This window comes from Schistocerca serialis, chromosome 1 (genome assembly GCF_023864345.2).
Source record: "Schistocerca serialis cubense isolate TAMUIC-IGC-003099 chromosome 1, iqSchSeri2.2, whole genome shotgun sequence".
Taxonomy (NCBI): Eukaryota; Metazoa; Arthropoda; class Insecta; order Orthoptera; family Acrididae; genus Schistocerca; species Schistocerca serialis.
The window spans coordinates 263,449,427-263,467,444 of NC_064638.1; the positions used below are offsets into that span (position 1 = coordinate 263,449,427).

At 40.0% G+C, this 18,018-nt stretch overlaps 1 protein-coding gene across 1 annotated transcript in view; it reads left to right on the forward strand.

Annotated features, from left to right (window-relative positions):
* Positions 1–18,018, forward strand: part of LOC126467493 (exocyst complex component 5) — a 112,920-nt gene that overhangs the window by 46,354 nt on the left and 48,548 nt on the right. Inside the window, exons 8-9 of the mRNA XM_050096466.1 lie at positions 7,715–7,791; positions 10,093–10,203. Coding sequence (XP_049952423.1) covers positions 7,715–7,791; positions 10,093–10,203 — 188 coding nt within the window. The remainder of the gene's footprint in view (positions 1–7,714; positions 7,792–10,092; positions 10,204–18,018) is intronic.

Consider the following 18,018-nt stretch of genomic DNA (forward strand, 5'->3'; position numbering starts at 1 on the left):
TGGTGTAAATACTCTCCTAGTCTTCTTGATGGGTTTGTTAGCTTTCATAACTAATGTCACTATAATATTATGGTCACTAATCCCTGTGTCTATAGTGACATTGTTGATAAGGTGAGGCCTGTTTGTAACTACAAGGACTAAAATATTTCCATTGTGTGTGGGTTGTGTAATTAGTTGTTCAAGGCAGTTTTTGGTAAACGTGTTTAAAAATACTTCACAAGACCATCTGTCCATACCAGCTGGAGTGAATCCATAGATGTCCCAAACCTTCAAATGAAATGATAATAGCACTTTGCATTCTGTCAGTTAGTTCAAAGTATTTCCCTACTATTTATTAGAGTTGAAATTTCCATTTAATTTACTGAGCTTCTAGTGAATCTAATTGTATTATCGGAATCAGAAAGGCAAATATAACCAACTGAACCATAAATTTAAATGGAATGTTGCATAAATAACAGTTTGATGCATTCATGTATGTTATACATATTACTTGCGCAGCTGCATTAATTATAGACCGAAAAGGCAAAAAAAGTTTAGTTATTCATGGCATAGAAAACATAATAGATGGAGGAGCTTACAGCTTGTGATGTTTCACGTACAATCCACACAAAAATCTTCATAAAAGATTTGCTCGTAACACTTAAATTTATACTCATTGTTAATAAAGTTCTCTTCATCATAAATGTTTCTCTTGTCATTACCTGTCTCCATTTTACATCATCTTTGTTTTGGTCATTATCAGTTATTTTACTAGCCAAATAGCAAAACTCATCTACTACTTCTATTGCCTAATTTCCTAATTTAATTCATTCAGCCTTACCAGATTTAATTTGGCTACATTCCATTACCCATGTTTTGCTTTTGATAATGTTCATCTTATATCCTTCTTTCAAGACACCATCACTTCCTTTCAGCTGCACTTCTAAGTCCTTTGGAGCCTCTGACAGAATAACTACGTTATCACTCATTAGCAAATCTCAAAATTTTTCTTTCTCCTTTCTGAACTTTAATTCCTTCTTCAAATTTTTCTTTGGTTTCCTTTACTGCATACTCAATGTGTAGATTGAATAACATTGGTGATAGGCTACAAGTTTGTCTCACAACCACCGCTCCTTTTCATGCTCTTTGACTCCTACATCTGCCATCTGGTTTCTGTACTAGTTGTGTACAACGTGTCGCTTCCTTTCATTTATGTGGTAATGTTCCTGTGTCAGCACCTGCTTTGTTTGGAACTGGAATTTTTACAGTCTTCTTTCAGTCTGAGGTACTTCCCCTGTTTCGTATTTCGTGCACACCAGACTGGCTGCCACAATAATCACAATAATTCTGATGAAATATCATCTATTCCGATGTCTTTGCTTCAACTTAAGTTGTTCAGTGCTCTGTCAAATTCTCCTCACAGTATTATATCTCCCAGCTCTTCTTCATCTCCTTTGTACATACGCTCTATACACTAGTTCCACCTGTCAGCTTTCCATTTTTTGCTTAGTACTAGTTTTCTGTCTGAGTCTTGATATTCATACACACAAAATTCAAGCTTTCGCAACCAACAGTTGCTTTGTCAGGAAAGAGGGAAGGAGAGGGAAAGACAAAAGGATTTGGGTTTTAAGGGAGAGGGTAAGGAGTCATTCCAATCCCGGGAGCGGAAAGACTCACCTTAGGGGGAAAAAGGACGGGTATACACTCGCGCACACACACACATATCCATCCACACATATACAGACACAAGCAGACATATTCAAAGGCAAAGAGTTTGGGCAGAGATGTCAGTCGAGGCAGAAGTGCAGAGGCAAAGATGTTGTTGAACCACAGGTGAGGTACGAGTGGCGGCAACTTGAAATTAGCGGAGATTGAGGCCTGGTGGATAACGGGAAGAGAGGATATATTGAAGGGCAAGTTCCCATCTCCGGAGTTCGGATAGGTTGGTGTTAGTGGGAAGTATCCAGATAACCTGGATGGTGTAACACTGTGCCAAGATGTGCTGGCCGTGCACCAAGGCATGTTTAGCCACAGGGTGATCCTCATTACCAACAAACACTGTCTGCCTGTGTCCAGTCATGCAAATGGACAGTTCGTTGCTGGTCATTCCCACATAGAATGCCTCACACTGTAGGCAGGTCAGTTGGTAAATCATGTGGGTGCTTTCACACATGGCTCTGCCTTTGATCGTGTACACCTTCCGGGTTACAGGACTGGAGTAGGTGGCGGTGGGAGGGTGCATGGGACAGGTTTTACACCGGGGGCAGTTACAAGGGTAGGAGCCAGAGGGTAGGGAAGGTGGTTTGGGGATTTCATTGGGATGAACTAAGAGGTTACGAAGGTTAGGTGGACGGCGAAAGACACTCTTGGTGGAGTGGGGAAGATTTCATGAAGGATGGATCTCATTTCACGGCAGGATTTGAGGAAGTCGTATCCCTGCTGGAGAGCCACATTCAGAGTCTGATCCAGTCCCGGAAAGTATCCTGTCACAAGTGGGGCACTTTTGTGGTTCTTCTGTGGGAGGTTCTGGGTTTGAGGGGATGAGGAAGTGGCTCTGGTTATTTGCTTCTGTACCAGGTCGGGAGCGTAGTTGCGGGATGCGAAAGCTGTTATCAGGTTGTTGGTGTAATGGTTCAGGGATTCCGGACTGGAGCTGATTCGTTTGCCACGAAGACCTAGGCTGTAGGGAAGGGACCGTTTGATGTGGAATGGGTGGCAGCTGTCATAATGGAGTTACTGTTGCTTGTTGGTGGGTTTGATGTGGACAGGTGTGTGAAGTTGGCCATTGGACAGATGGAGGTCAACGTCAAGGAAAGTGGCATGGGATTTGGAGTAGGACCAGGCGAATCTGATGGAACCAAAGGAGTTGAGGTTGGAGAGGAAATTCTGGAGTTCTTCTTCACTGTGAGTCCAGATCATGAAGATGTCATCAATAAATCTGTACCAAACTTTGGGTTGGCAGGCCTGGGTAACCAAGAAGGCTTCCTCTAAGCGACCCATGAATAGGTTGGTGTACGAGGGAGCCATCCTGGTACCCATGGCTGTTCCCTTTAATTGTTGTTATGTCTGGCCTTCAAAAGTGAAGAAGTTGTGGGTCAGGATGAAGCTGGCCAAGGTAATGAGGATAGAGGTTTTAGGTAGGGTGGCGGGTGATCGGCATGAAAGGAAGTGCTCCATCGCAACGAGGCCCTGGACATGCGGAATATTTGTGTATAAGGAAGTGGCATCAATGGTTACAAGGATGGTTTCTGGGGGTAACAGATTGGGTAAGGATTCCAGGCGTTCGAGAAAGTGGTTGGTGTCTTTCATGAATGATGGGAGACTGCATGTAATGGGTTGAAGGTGTTGATCTTCATAGGCAGAGATACGTTCTGTGGGGGCTTGGTAACCAGCTTCAATGGCGCAGCCGGGATGATTGGGTTTGTGAATTTTAGGAAAAAGGTAGAAGGTAGGGGTGCGGGGTTTCGGTGGAGTCAGGAGGTTGATGGAGTCAGGTGAAAGGTTTTGTAGGGGGCCTAAGGTTCTGAGGATTCCTTGAAGCTCCGCCTGGACATCAGGACCCACAACTTCTTCACTTTTGAAGGCCAGACATAACAACAATTAAAGGGAACAGCCATGGGTACCAGGATGGCTCCCTCGTACACCAACCTATTCGTGGGTCGCTTAGAGGAAGCCTTCTTGTTTACCCAGGCCTGCCAACCCAAAGTTTAGTACAGATTTATTGATGACATCTTCATGATCTGGACTCACAGTGAAGAAGAACTCCAGAATTTCCTCTCCAACCTCAACTCCTTTGGTTCCATCAGATTCACCTGGTCCTACTCCAAATCCCATGCCGCTTTCCTTGATGTTGACCTCCACCTGTCCAATGGCCAGCTTCACACGTCCGTCCACATCAAACCCACCAACAAGCAACAGTAACTCCATTATGACAGCTGCCACCCATTCCACATCACACGGTCCCTTCCCTACAGCCTAGGTCTTCGTGGCAAACGAATCTGCTCCAGTCCGGAATCCCTGAACCATTACACCAACAACCTGATAACAGCTTTCGCATCCCGCAACTACGCTCCCGACCTGGTACAGAAGCAAATAACCAGAGCCACTTCCTCATCCCCTCAAACCCAGAACCTCCCACAGAAAAACCACAAAAGTGCCCCACTTGTGACAGGATACTTTCCGGGACTGGATCAGACTCTGAATGTGGCTCTCCAGCAGGGATACGACTTCCTCAAATCCTGCCGTGAAATGAGATCCATCCTTCATGAAATCCTCCCCACTCCACCAAGAGTGTCTTTCCGCCGTCCACCTAACCTTTGTAACCTCTTAGTTCACCCCTATGAAATCCCCAAACCACCTTCCCTACCCTCTGGCTCCTACCCTTGTAACCGCCCCTGGTGTAAAACCTGTCCCATGCACCCTCCCACCACCACCTACTCCAGTCCTGTAACCCTGAAGGTGTACACGATCAAAGGCAGAGCCACGTGTGAAAGCACCCACGTGATTTACCAACTGACCTGCCTACACTGTGAGGCATTCTATGTGGGAATGACCAGCAACAAACTGTCCATTCGCATGACTGGACACAGGCAGACAGTGTTTGTTGGTAATGAGGATCACCCTGTGGCTAAACATGCCTTGGGGCATGGCCAGCACATCTTGGCACAGTGTTACACCATCCGGGTTATCTGGATACTTTCCACTAACACCAACCTATCCGAACTCCGAAGATGGGAACTTGCCCTTCAATATATCCTCTCTTACCATTATCCACCAGGCCTCAATCTCCGCTAATTTCAAGTTGCCGCCACTCGTACCTCACCTGTGGTTCAACAACATCTTTGCCTCTGCACTTCCGCCTCGACTGACATCTCTGCCCAAACTCTTTGCCTTTGAATGTATCTGCTTGTGTCTGTATATGTGTGGATGGATATGTGTGTGTGTGCGTGAGTGTATACCCGTCCTTTTTTCCCCCTAAGGTGAGTCTTTCCGCTCCCGGGTTTGGAATGACTCCTTACCCTCTCCCTTGAAACCCACATCCTTTCGTCTTTCCCTCTCCTTCCCTCTTTCCTGACGAAGCAACCATTGGTTGCGAAAGCTTGAATTTTGTGTGTATGTTTGTGTTTGTTTGTGTGTCTATCGACCTACCAGCACTTTCTTTTGGGAAGTCACATCATCTTTGTTTTTAGACATATTTTTCCCATGTGGAATGTTTCCCTCTATTATGTTTGAGTCTTGATATTCATAGAATTGCTTCTCCTTTCTCCAAAGACCCCTTTAATTTCTATGCTAATGATATCTATCTTTCGCCTTGTGAAATACACTTGTATATCCTGACATTTGTCCTGTAGCCATTCCTGCTTAGACATTTCGCAGTTCCTACCAATCTCATTTTTTAGATGTTTGTATTTTTTCTCCTTTCATCAGTTAAATTCAGTATCTCCTTTGGAGATAAGAGAACGACTTGTATGAATATCAAGAGCTCAGATGGAAATCCAGTTATAAGCAAAGAAGGGAAAGCAGAAAGGTGGAAGGAGTATATAGAGGGTCTATACAAGGGCGATGTACTTGAGGACAATATTATGGAAATGGAAGAGGATGTAGATGAAGGTGAAATGGGAGATACGATACTGCGTGAAGAGTTTGACAGAGCACTGAAAGACCTTAGTCGAAACAAGGCCCCCGGAGTAGACAACATTCCATTGGAACTACTGACGGTCTTGGGAGAGCCAGTCCTGACAAAACTCTACCATCTGGTGAGCAAGATGTATGAAACAGGCGAAATACCCTCAAACTTCAAGAAGAATATAACAATTCCAATCCCAAAGAAAGCAGGTGTTGACAGATGTGAAAATTACCGAACTATCAGTTTAATAAGCCACAGCTGCAAAATACTAACACGAATTCTTTACAGACGAATGGAAAAACTAGTAGAAGCCAACCTCGGGGAAGATCAGTTTGGATTCCGTAGAAACACTGGAACACGTGAGGCAATACTGACCTTACGACTTATCTTAGAAGAAAGATTAAGGAAAGGCAAACCTACTTTTCTAGCATTTGTAGACTTAGAGAAAGCTTTTGGCAATGTTGACTGGAATACTCTCTTTCAAATTCTAAAGGTAGCAGGGGTAAAATTAAGGGAGCGAAAGGCTATTTACAATTTGTACAGAAGGGAAGCAGTGGTTGGGAAGGGAGTAAGACAGGGTTGTAAGCCTCTCCCCAATGTTGTTCAATCTGTATATTGAGCAAGCAGTAAAGGAAACAAAAGAAAAATTCGGAGTAGGTATTAAAATCCATGGAGAAGAAATAAAAACTTTGAGGTTCGCCGATGACATTGTAATTCTGTCAGAGACAGCAAAGGACTTGGAAGAGCAGTTGAATGGAATGGACAGTGTCTTGAAAGGAGGATATAAGATGAACATCAACAAAAGCAAAACGAGGATAATGGAATGTAGTCAAATTAAGTCGGGTGATGCTGAGGGAATCAGATAGGAAATGAGACACTTTAAAATAGTAGATGACTTTTGCTATTAGGGGAGCAAAATAACTGATAGTGGTTGAAGTAGAGAGGATATAAAATGTAGACTGTCAATGGCAAGGAAAGTGTTTTTGAAGAAGAGAAATTTGTTAACATTGAGTATAGATTTAAGTGTCAGGAAGTCATTTCTGAAAGTATTTGTATGGAGTGTAGCCATGTATGGAAGTGAAACATGGACGATAAATAGTTTGGACAAGAAGAGAATAGAAGCTTTTGAAATGTGGTGCTACAGAAGAATGCTGAAGATTAGATGGGTAGATCACATAACTAATGAGGAAGTCTTGAATAGGATTGGGGAGAAGAGTAGTTTGTGGCACAACTTGACCAGAAGAAGGCATCGGTTGGTAGGACATGTTCTGAGGCATCAAGGGATCACCAATTTAGTGTTGGAGGGCAGCGTGGAGGGTAAAAATCGTAGAGGGAGACCAAGAGATCAATACACTAAGCAGATTCAGAAGGATGTAGGTTGCAGAAGGTACTGGGAGATGAAGAAGCTTGCACAGGATAGAGTAACAAGGAGAGCTGCATCAAACCAGTCTCAGGACTGAAGACCACAACAACAACTGTGATATCCAAAGATTTCTACTAGTCTTATCTCTCTACCTATTTGATCCTCTGTCTTCACTATTTCACCTCTCAAAGCCTTTTCCCTGTTCTAGTTAATTTGTACCTAATGCTCCCTCTGAAATTCTCAACAACCTTTGTTCTTTCAACTTATATGGGTCCCATGTCTGTAATTTCCCACCTTTTTTGCAAATTCTTCAGTTTTAATCTACAGTTCATAATGGGTAAATTAAATTCAAAGTCCACATCTGCCCTTGGAAATGTCTAACAGTTTAAAATCTGGTTCTGAGATCTCTGTCTTACCACTATATAGTCAATCTGAAACCTTCCAGTATCTCCAGGTCTCTTCCATGTATACAACTTTCTGTCGTGGTTCTGAAAACAAGTGTTAATTATGATTGAATTATGCTCTGTGTAAAATTCTACCAGGTGGCTTCATGATGGGATTTATGGAACATGTGTTAATGAATTAATGAATGAATGAACGAACGAACAAACATCAGATGTGCAATGTCTCCTAAATATAAAGTGTGGAATCTGTCAACTAGTGTTGTTAAAATTTTATTCTGCCTTAATATGTGATTCTAAATAGCTACATGTGCCTCTTGATTTCACCATGTGTTTTTGTTACAGGACTACATAGAGACCAGCTTGTCAGACAGGAGTGATCCAGAAAAGTACCTCAGAAATTTATATGATCTGTATGCAAGGCAAGTGGTTAAATATTTTCATAAGCAAAATAGAATTTTTTCCCCAATATTTTATTTCCAGAGGATAGGCTTGAGTTTTTGTGTGGATGTGTTTAATAAAAACAATAAAAACAGTAATCAAAAGATATGAATGTCATAGAGGCATTCCCTTAAGGAGAAAATGTTCATGACCTCATTCTGTTGGATAGCTTTCTACATTTAGTACTCATAGTCACAAAGTTTTGTTTCCATTCAATAAGAATATAGTTAATAGAATGGTAATTGAACCCTATATTACATGCAGTTAACAAAAGAGTGGAGACTGGTTAGTAATTCAAGTTAGAAAATTGAGTTGACACGACCTGTTTGTAGTATGAAGATGTCTATTGAACAGAAGTACCTTGAATGCAATACAGTTCATGGAGGGGAAATTATCACATTGTGAATAGTATGGCATTGTACGGAAACAATCGTATTTCACAGAGTTCTTAGCCAGTGTTCAGGAAAGGCTTCTTATGAGGATCTAGCCAAAAGTGTGCCAGTAGTAACAGAGGACAATGAAGTATTCCTCACACACATATCACACAAGATCACAAGTAGATATAATTAAACCTTGTTTATTTGAACAACTAAACTTCAAACACAAAACAGTTTGCTGTTTCAGATGCAGTGCAACAAAAGAAAATAAACATTCTTGAGAAATTAACTGCACTAATGTGAAGGAAAAGTTCATCACAAACAATTCTTCTTCAATGAAATGGAAATAGAGTATTGAGAGCATAGATTACATTCTCTTCACCAATGAAAAGTCTATCTTCAAAACAAAGGATGTATTCAGAGTTCCATCTCATGAGTGGTACAACTTGTCCATGGCACAGGACACCAAGGCCCACAGCACAGGTTGGGAAGCACAGGCTTCTAGGCGGCAAAGGCAACATACAATATGAGGCGGTGTACAAACAGTGATACTACATCAGTCTCTGACTGTCAAAGACAGAACTGGTGTGGGCAGAAGTACTCCTGTGATGGAGAGTTACAGTTTTCCTATTGGCTGTTGGATTCGCAATGGATGCAGCAAGAGATGCATGTCTAGAGTGATGCCTGTTGCTATCTTCTGTGCCCTCTGGTTGGCTACTGGGAGGCCCTCTGAGGACTGAGCTGGATAGTGCAGAAATCAGCTTGGATCTGGGGTTGAACGGATGATAACCCACTAAGTATAAATGTGTTGTGGGTTGGCAGCATCGAAGGTGAAGCTGAGAGAAGGCACGCCAGACATATTATCAGCTTGGTGCATCTTTACATGATTGAGGGTTGTTATGTTCGAGGATGGAATAATTATTTGCACCGCTAGCATAAAATCATACTTAAACAAAAAGGTGCCATCTCTGTTGGTCTGCAAACTCATAATCTGCTGTCACTTTGCAGCAACTAACTCATCTATGAAGAGATAGCAGTACACCCAATTTCAGTAATAGTTGCTTCAATATCTCTATATTAATTATTATTTGAACTATGACTTGTTTTGTAATCATGGAAACAACTGTAAATAAAATGAAGGCCAAGAAAATTAATTAAGTTCCAATCTGAGATCTCAATCAACCACCTTAGGCCACTGTGGTTGTTCCGTACAGATAAAGGACTAATGCATTAAAAGTGAGTGATATTCATTTGAATGATTCAGACATGCCTTATAGATCTTTTGGTGCAGTGGTGTGAGTTAGACAACTACCAGGATGGTTCTTACATTGTTACATCATAACCTTTCATCCTTTTTAGAGTGCTGGGCTCTGTTCTGTAATGATTTCTACATTTAGTTGCATGTCTAAATATTTTCTGTTATATTTTACTTAGTTTGCTGCCCCTGCTCTCCTGCTGCTCCTCACCCTCCTGCCATCAATGTCCCCTCCAAACCCTCATGCCACCAGTGTGTCCTCTCACCCTCCCCCCCTCCCCAACCTCCATCCACCAATGGCCCCCTCCCTCCTGCCACCTCAGAACCCTCACCCACCTACCCCCACTGCCTGCTCCCACTGGTCCTCCGCTGCCCCCTCCCACTGGCCCTCCTCTGCCCCCTCCCACCCACCACACATCTCTTCCGTGTCTCCAGTGATGCCCCCATTTCTCCCACGCTGGCCTCTGTCCAGTTACTTCATTGTCATAGTAAGATTCTGGTGGAGTATTGTTTCTCAGTTATGCATTATTCAAGTTCCTGTGCCTACAGACATAAGTTTAATTGGCACTGCTCATTCTTGAAGCAGGTAGAATTATAATGGTATTCAGGTTTATGCCACTCTACTAATTTTCACTTCTATTTTTAAATAGGACTGTGAAGCTTTCAAACAGCTTGTCTCGTTTTGACATGGGCAGTGACAGTACTTACCTGAGTAAATTAACTCGGAATATATTTCAAGAATATTTGGAATCTTATATAAGGTAATAACAAATATTTTATTTAATCTTTAAATCAGATTAGGTAGAGTCCTAATCCTCATCTTTAGTGTGCCACCAGACCTGTAACATTCTACTATAAAGTTGTATGATAATTCATTGTAAGGTTTTTTATGTACCTACACTGTCGCAGTAAGTACGTATTTTATTCATACTCATTTTACGTCCCTTATTTGGATATTGTTTTAATATTACAGAAATCCATTAATTGAAAATAATACTCCTATCTCTATGATTTTGAAGTTACACATGCCTTCTGTTTGGTGGTTGGTGATACATAGTTCTGTGAGCTAAATCTGTATTTTGTGAACTGACATTCTGAATCTGAGTTAGTCAGTGCACTCACAGCATGACTATCACTGGATGGAATTGTGGATGTCTGTCAGGAATATACGATTATCTACATTCAAATATCAAAAAGATTTGTAAGACCTGTTAATAGCTTGAGTAGTAATGTTCACTGTAGCCAGGATTTTGTTCTTACACACTAGTGCTGAACATTTTTTTTAAACAGTGTTTTTGAGAATGCAGTGCCATACCTTACTTTTCCAATTTTAAACACCCTCTTCAATATTGTTGCTTCCCAAAGTAGAAGCTTTCCTCTAATTTTTATTTTGTTGACTTTAACCAGTGTAAATGTATTTTAATTCACTTGTGTAGGTCACAGTGTAATGCAAACCTTTCTAAGTGACTCGACATAGTGTCACAAGCCCTTACTCCATGAAAGATATTTATACTATATTCTAGAGGAATTTGTGACAGCTGGTGGTGTAGTTGACACCTTACAGTAGCAAAGTGCAAAAGGCTGCCGGAAGTTGTGACTAACATATTTGGGCACATAGAACTGCAATGAAACTGAGGAGTTTCCATGGAAACATTGCCAAATTATCATTATATGATTGCTGATGACAAGCATACAAAGTAGCCGTGCAGAGACCACTTCATCTGTCAATAATCTTCACTGTTTAATAGACTGTGGTAAAAAGTTCCTCATAATATAGCATATGTAACTACTTTCACAGTTGCTTGTCTTTATTAATGTATACCTTGACTTATTCCTTGATTCTTAGAGACTTACAAAATATGATGTACAGATGAAGGAATGTGGATAGATGAACACATTGATGGGTTGATGAACAAATACGAGTATTTGATATTACTAGATGAACTGCATGAAGTAGAGATACCCTTTGACAGTTTTTTGTTTCTGTTATCTCCCTATGCCTTTATAATTATGTATTTTAAATAGTTGCAGTTTTGCTTGATTTCTCCATTCTCAATGTTTTTCTTTTTTTCCCTCATTTTCATGAATATGGTTCTAGACTTAGTCGTAACTAGATTGTGATCATTAGTAGGAAGAAAATGACTGTATCCCTGTCTTGCACTCCTTTTAACCAGCACTTTTCTCTTGGTATATCATTCTTATTGTTCTCTCTTGGTTCTTGTACATATTGTATATCACATATCTCTCCCTATAACTTTCACATCTACATCTACATGGCTACTCTGCAAATCAAACTTAGGTGCCTGGCAGACAGTTCATGGAACCCCTTTCACAGTAATCCTCTGTTATCCTATTCTTGAACAGTGTGCAGAGAAAATGAACACTTATCTTTCTGTGTGATCTCTGATTTGACTTATTTTACTATGATGATCGTTTCTCCTTATGTAGGTTGGTGTCAGCAAAAGATTTTTGCAATCCAAGAAGAAATTTGAAGATTGAAATTTTTTGAGGAGATCCCACCAGAATGAGAAACACTTTTGTTTTAATGATGTCCATCCCAAATCCTACATCATATCTGTGACACTCTCCCCCCTATTTCATGATAATATAAAATATGCTGCTCTTCTTTGAACTTTCACTATGTACTCCATTAATCCTGTCTGGTAAAGATCCCACACCAAGCAGCAGTAGGCCAAAAGAGGATGGACAAGCATAATACAGGCAGTGTCTTTAGTGTTCTGACAGTAAAATGCAGTCTTCGGTTCATTTGCCTTCCCCACAACATTTTCTGTGTTATTTCCAATTTAAATTGTTTGTAATTGTAATTCCTAGGCATTTAGTTGAATTTATGGCCTTTAGATTTGATGTAGTTATCATATAACCGAATTTTTAATGGATTCCTTTCAGCACTCAGATAAATGACCTCATGCTCTTCATTTTTTAAGGTCAATTGCCAATTTGTGCACCATACAGATATTGTATCTAAATCATTTTGCAATCGCTTTTGATAATCTGATGACTGTACTAGACAATAAAGGACAGCATCATTTGCAAACAACCTAAGACAGCTGCTCAGATTATCTCCTAAATTGTTTGTATACATAAGTAACAACAGAGGGTCTATAACACTACATTGGGGAATGCCAGAAATCACTTCTGTTTTACTCAATTCTACCTATTTTTGGTGACCATTTTATGTAGTTGAATGCTTTTTCTAAGTTGACAAATTCTATGAAGAGAAATTGATTTGTCTTTGTTTCACCTCCATTAACAAGTGCACCCTCAGAACAGCCTCTCTGGTTACATTTACTAGTCCTAAAGCCAGACTGATCGTCACTTAATAGCCTCTTGATTCTCTTTTCCAATCTTCTGTGTATTATCCTTGTCACCAACTGGGAGTATGTGCTGTTAAGCTGATAATTTGTTAGTTCTCATTTTTATCCGCCTTTGTAATCTTTGGCATTGTATGGATGTTTTCCTACCAAATGTCTGACAGTCACTGTCTGTCTCCAGTCTCTCATATTCTACACAACTAACATGAGTAATCATTTCATCACCACTCCTCCAATGCTGTAAGAGAGTCTGAAGGCATGTTTTCGATCCCTCTGGCCTTATTAGGTTGCAAAGCTTCCAAAGTGCTGTCAAACTCTCATTCTAATGCTAGATCCCCGGTGTCTTCCAAATATACATTCATTCCTTCTTCTATTGCATCAGTAGGCAGGTTCTTTTCCTTGTAGAGGCCCTCTATCTTCTGCATGGAACTGTGGAATTCCTTTCATACTCTTAATTTTGATGGATTGTTTTTAATTTCAGCAAAAGATACAGTGACCTTCCTATATACTGAATCCATCCTTCTGATGAACATTTCATTTTTGATTTCTTCACATTCTTTCTGCAGCCATTTTGATTTATTCCCTGCTCTTCATATTGAATTAAGTCATTAGTGACTAAATAGTCGTATACCTTTATTTCTTGAATATTCTCGTGTATCGTTTCATCAATCAAGTCAGTTATTTCTTCTGTTATGCATGGTTTCTTCATAGTTACCTTCCTTGTACCTATACAGTGTGTTTGAAAAAAGAAAAAGAAAAAAAAACTCCCTAGTTTAAATGTGTCCTGGAATCTGTACAAAGTGACATACTCTATTCTAGTTTGTGGTGTTTGATACATCAACTCTTCAAGCTAGGCTCCCCTGCAGTTGGTAGGTCTGCTTGACCTTGAGACGGCACAAGTGCTGTTTGTTTCCTCTGTTCCCTCAGTTCACTCCAGGCATGCGTGCAGTGCAGTGCAGTGCAGTGCAGTGCAGTGCAGTGCAGAGCAGAGCAGAGCAACTCAGCAACAATATGTACTTCACTACAGAAAGTGCAGTGTGTCATTTGACTTGTGAAAAATAAGTCAGTTATAACAGTGCAACATAATTTTAGATGTCAGTATGGTGGTGAACCACCTACAGCAAAAAGTATCCCTCATTGACTAAAGTCTTTCAAGGAAACTAGTAGTGTTTTAAAGGCAAAATCACCAGGTAGACTGAAAACTTCTGAAGATGATGTTGAACAGATGCGTGTTTCATGTGTTCGGAGCCCAAAGAAGTCATTGGCCAGACGTAGTCTACAATTAGAAGTGCCTAAAGGTACTGTGTGTGATGATGTACTTAAGACATAAGTTGCATACCTATAAATTGCAACTGTTACATGAGGGCTGGCCCCATACCTTGCCCACTACGAAGCCCAGTTTAACCCCACTGGACTTATTCTTTTGGAACCACATAAAAAATGTTGTGTACAGTGAAAAGATCAGAGACATCAATCATTTACAGAAAAGAATCGCCGCAGCGAATAGGACAGTTTCACCTGAAATGTCAGTGAATATGTGGTGAGAAGTGGAATATTCTCTCGACGTGTGCAGGGCAACAAATGGATCCCACATTGATGTCTACTAACTTTAAACAAAACTTGAAGGAATTCTCTTTCGTGATACGTACTCATTGATGTAATTTTTCATTTATTTCCCCATTAAATTTATACTTAAAACTAGGGAGTTCTTTTTCAAACACCCTGTATTTATCAGCCCAATTTCTGTGATTGCCCATTTTTAGGTATGTCCATTTCTCTTCTACTGAAATAGCTGTTGTGTTGTCCAGCATAACAGTATCTACAGTGCCAGATAATTTCAAATGCAACACAAGTAATCATTCCTCAGTACATTATTTCTACCAACATCACATTTCTTTACACATTGCTTCTCTTAAACTTCAGCCTATTCTTTTTCATTACTATACTGAAACCTGAGTCTGTATCTGCTCTGGGGTATGCCTTACAATTCAAATCTGATTTATTTTGGAATCTCTGTCTCAATGTGATGCAATCCTGCTGGTATTTTCCCATGTATCCAGACATTTTCCAAGTATACCTCCCTCTCTTGTAGGCTGTGAGCAGTGTATTGATTACTATTAGATGAAATTTATGTTTAACTCAAGAAATCTTCCTCTTATTCTTAGTTCTGAGCCCCTATTCTCCTGTAATTCTGTCTTCTATTCCTTCTCCTTCTTTGCATTTCAATGCCCCATGTTACATGATAGTCATCTCACTTTACATACTGAGCTACCATTTCAGTGCCCTTATGTACACTACCTCTTCTGCTTGTGATTTTGGAATTATACCTGAACTACTATGGCTGGTGTTGATGTGCTTTTGACTCAGATGAGAATAATCCTATCACCGAGGTGTTCACTGTAAATCACCCTTTGTCTTACATTCCTCATCGTCATCATGGTCTTCAGTCCAAAGACTGGTTTGATGTAGCTCTCCGTGCTACTCTACCCTGTGCAAATCTGTTCACCTCCGAATAACTACTGTAATCGACATCCTTCTGAATCTGCTTACTGCATTCATCTCTTGGTCTCTGTCTGCGATTTTTACCCCCTACACTTTCCTCGAATACTAAATTGGTGATATTTTATGGCGATGGTGTATTACAACTTTAATGAATATTAAGAAGTGCATTATGCAATACACAGCTGTAATGGTATATCTTATTAGAGATGATCAATTTTGGTCTAGGATTAGACCATCATTGTGTCCGAAAACCATCTCGGCCATGCATTTGTATAACTCGGGTAACAGTTATCAGATGTACATTGTTTTGTCATTGATATTGGCTGTAAATATGTAACATTCTGCCCATTTAACTTCATAAACATATTTCAGTATCAAAATTTCAGTTTCAGAAGCTTCAGTTCTCTTCTCATCTAAACTGCTTATAATCCATATTTCAGTTCCGTACATAGCTACAATCCATACAAATACTTTCTGAAAAGACTTCCTAAAACTTAAATCTATATTTGATGTTAACATGTTTCTTTTCTTCAGAAACACTTTTTCTTGCTATTGGTGGTCTACATTTTCTGTCCTCTCTACTTTGGCTATCGTCAGTTATTTTCCTGCAATTTATCTGCTATTTTTAGTGTCTCATTTCCTAAACTAATTCCCTCAGCATCACCTGATTTAGTGTGGATAAGTTCCCTTATCCTTGTTTTACTTCTGTTGATGTTCATCGTATATCCTCCTTTCAAGATGCTGTCAATTCTGTTCAACTGCTCTTCCAAGTCCTTTGCTGTCTTTGACTGAATTACAATGTCATCGGCAAACCTTAAAGTGCATGCTCAGTGTACAGATTGAATAACATTGGGGATAGTCTACAACCCTGTCTCCCCTTCTCAGCCACTGCTTCTCCTTCATGCCACTTGGCTCTAATAGCTGCCATGTAGTTGTAGTACAAGTTGTAATTAGCATTTTGCACCCTGTAGTTTACCCCTGTTACGTCCAGAATTTCAAAGAGAGTACTCCAGTCAACAATGTCAGAAAGTTTCTCCAAGTCTACAAGTGCTATAAATGTAGGTTTGCCCTTGCTTATTTCTCTTCTAACGTAAGTCGTAGCATCAGTGTTGCCTCTCGCGTTCTTATATTTCTCCTGAATCCAGACTGATCTTCCCTGTGGTTGGCTTCTACCAGTTTTTCTATTCTCCTGTAAAGAGTTTGTGGTTATTATTTTGTGACCATGACTTATTAAACTGATAATTAAGTAGTATTCACTCCTGTCAGCACCTCTGTTGGAATTGGAATTGCTATGTTCTTTTTGAAGTCTGAGGGTACTTTGCCTATCTCATACATCTTGCACACCAGATGGAAGAGTTTTTGTCATGACTGACTCTCCTAGCGTTATCAGTAGTTCTGACAGAATGGTATCTACTCCCAGGGCCTTGTTTCAACTTAGGCTTTTCAGTGTTCTGTCAAATTCTTTTTGCAGTATAGTATCTCCTATCTCGTCGTCGTCATTGTCCTCCTCTAGTTCTATAATGTCATCAAGTTCATCTCCCTTGTATAGACCCACTGTATACTCTTTCCACCTTTCAGCTTTCCTTCTTTGCTTAGGAGTAGTTTTCCAGCTGAGCTCTTGATATTCATGCAGATGCTTCTCTTTCTCCAAAGACCTCTTTAAGGTTCCTGTAGGTGGTGTCTATCTTTCCCCTAGTTATGCGTGCTTCAAAATCCTTACATTTGTCCTCTAACCATTCCTGCTTAGCCATTTTGCACTTCCTCTCTGTCTCATTTTTTCTAAGTGTTTTATACTCCCTTTCTCTTGCTTCATTTGTTGCATTTTTATGTTTTCTCCTTTCCTCAATCACATCTTGTGATATCCAAGGGTTTCTGCTAGGTCTTTTCTTTTTACCTATTTGATCCTCTACTACCCTCACTGTTTCATTTCTCAAAGCTACCCATCCGTTTTCTCCATTCACCTGTTGTAGTCAATAGTTTTCTAATCCTGTATCTGAAACTCTTAACAACCTCTTGTTCTTTCAACTTATCCAGGCTCCATCTCCTTAATTGCCCACCTTTTTGAAATTTCTTCAGTTTTAATCTACAGTTCATATCCAGTAAATTGTGGTCAGAGCCCACAACTGCTCCTGGAAATGTCTTAAAATTTAAAATCTGGTTCTGAAATCTCTGTCTTACTATTATATAATCAGTTTGAAACCTTCCCGTGTCTCCATGTCTCTTACACATGTACAATATACATATTCACGATACTTAAACCAAGTGTTAGCAATGATTAAATTATGCTCTGTGCAAAATTCTACCAGGTGGCTTCCTCATTCATTCCTTTCCCTCATTCCACATTCACGTACTATTTTTCCTTCTCTTCCTTTTCCTGCTACCAAATTCATCCCCATCACAATAAACTTTTCATTTCTCTTAAATATCTAAATAATTTCTTTTATCTTACTGTGCATTTCTTCAATGTCTTCATCATCTGCAGAGCTAGCTGGTGTGATGGATGTGGGCTTCATGCCTATCTTGGCTATGATAATGTGTTTGGTATCCTGTTCATAATAGCTTACTCACATTCCTATCTTCTTATTCATTATTAAACCTACTCCTGCATTACACCTATTTGATTTTGTATTTATAACTGTTTATTTACCTGACGAGACGTCCTGTTCCTCCTGCCAACTAACCTCACTAATTCCGTCTGTATGTAACTTCAACCAATCCATTTCTTTTTTAAATTTTCTAACC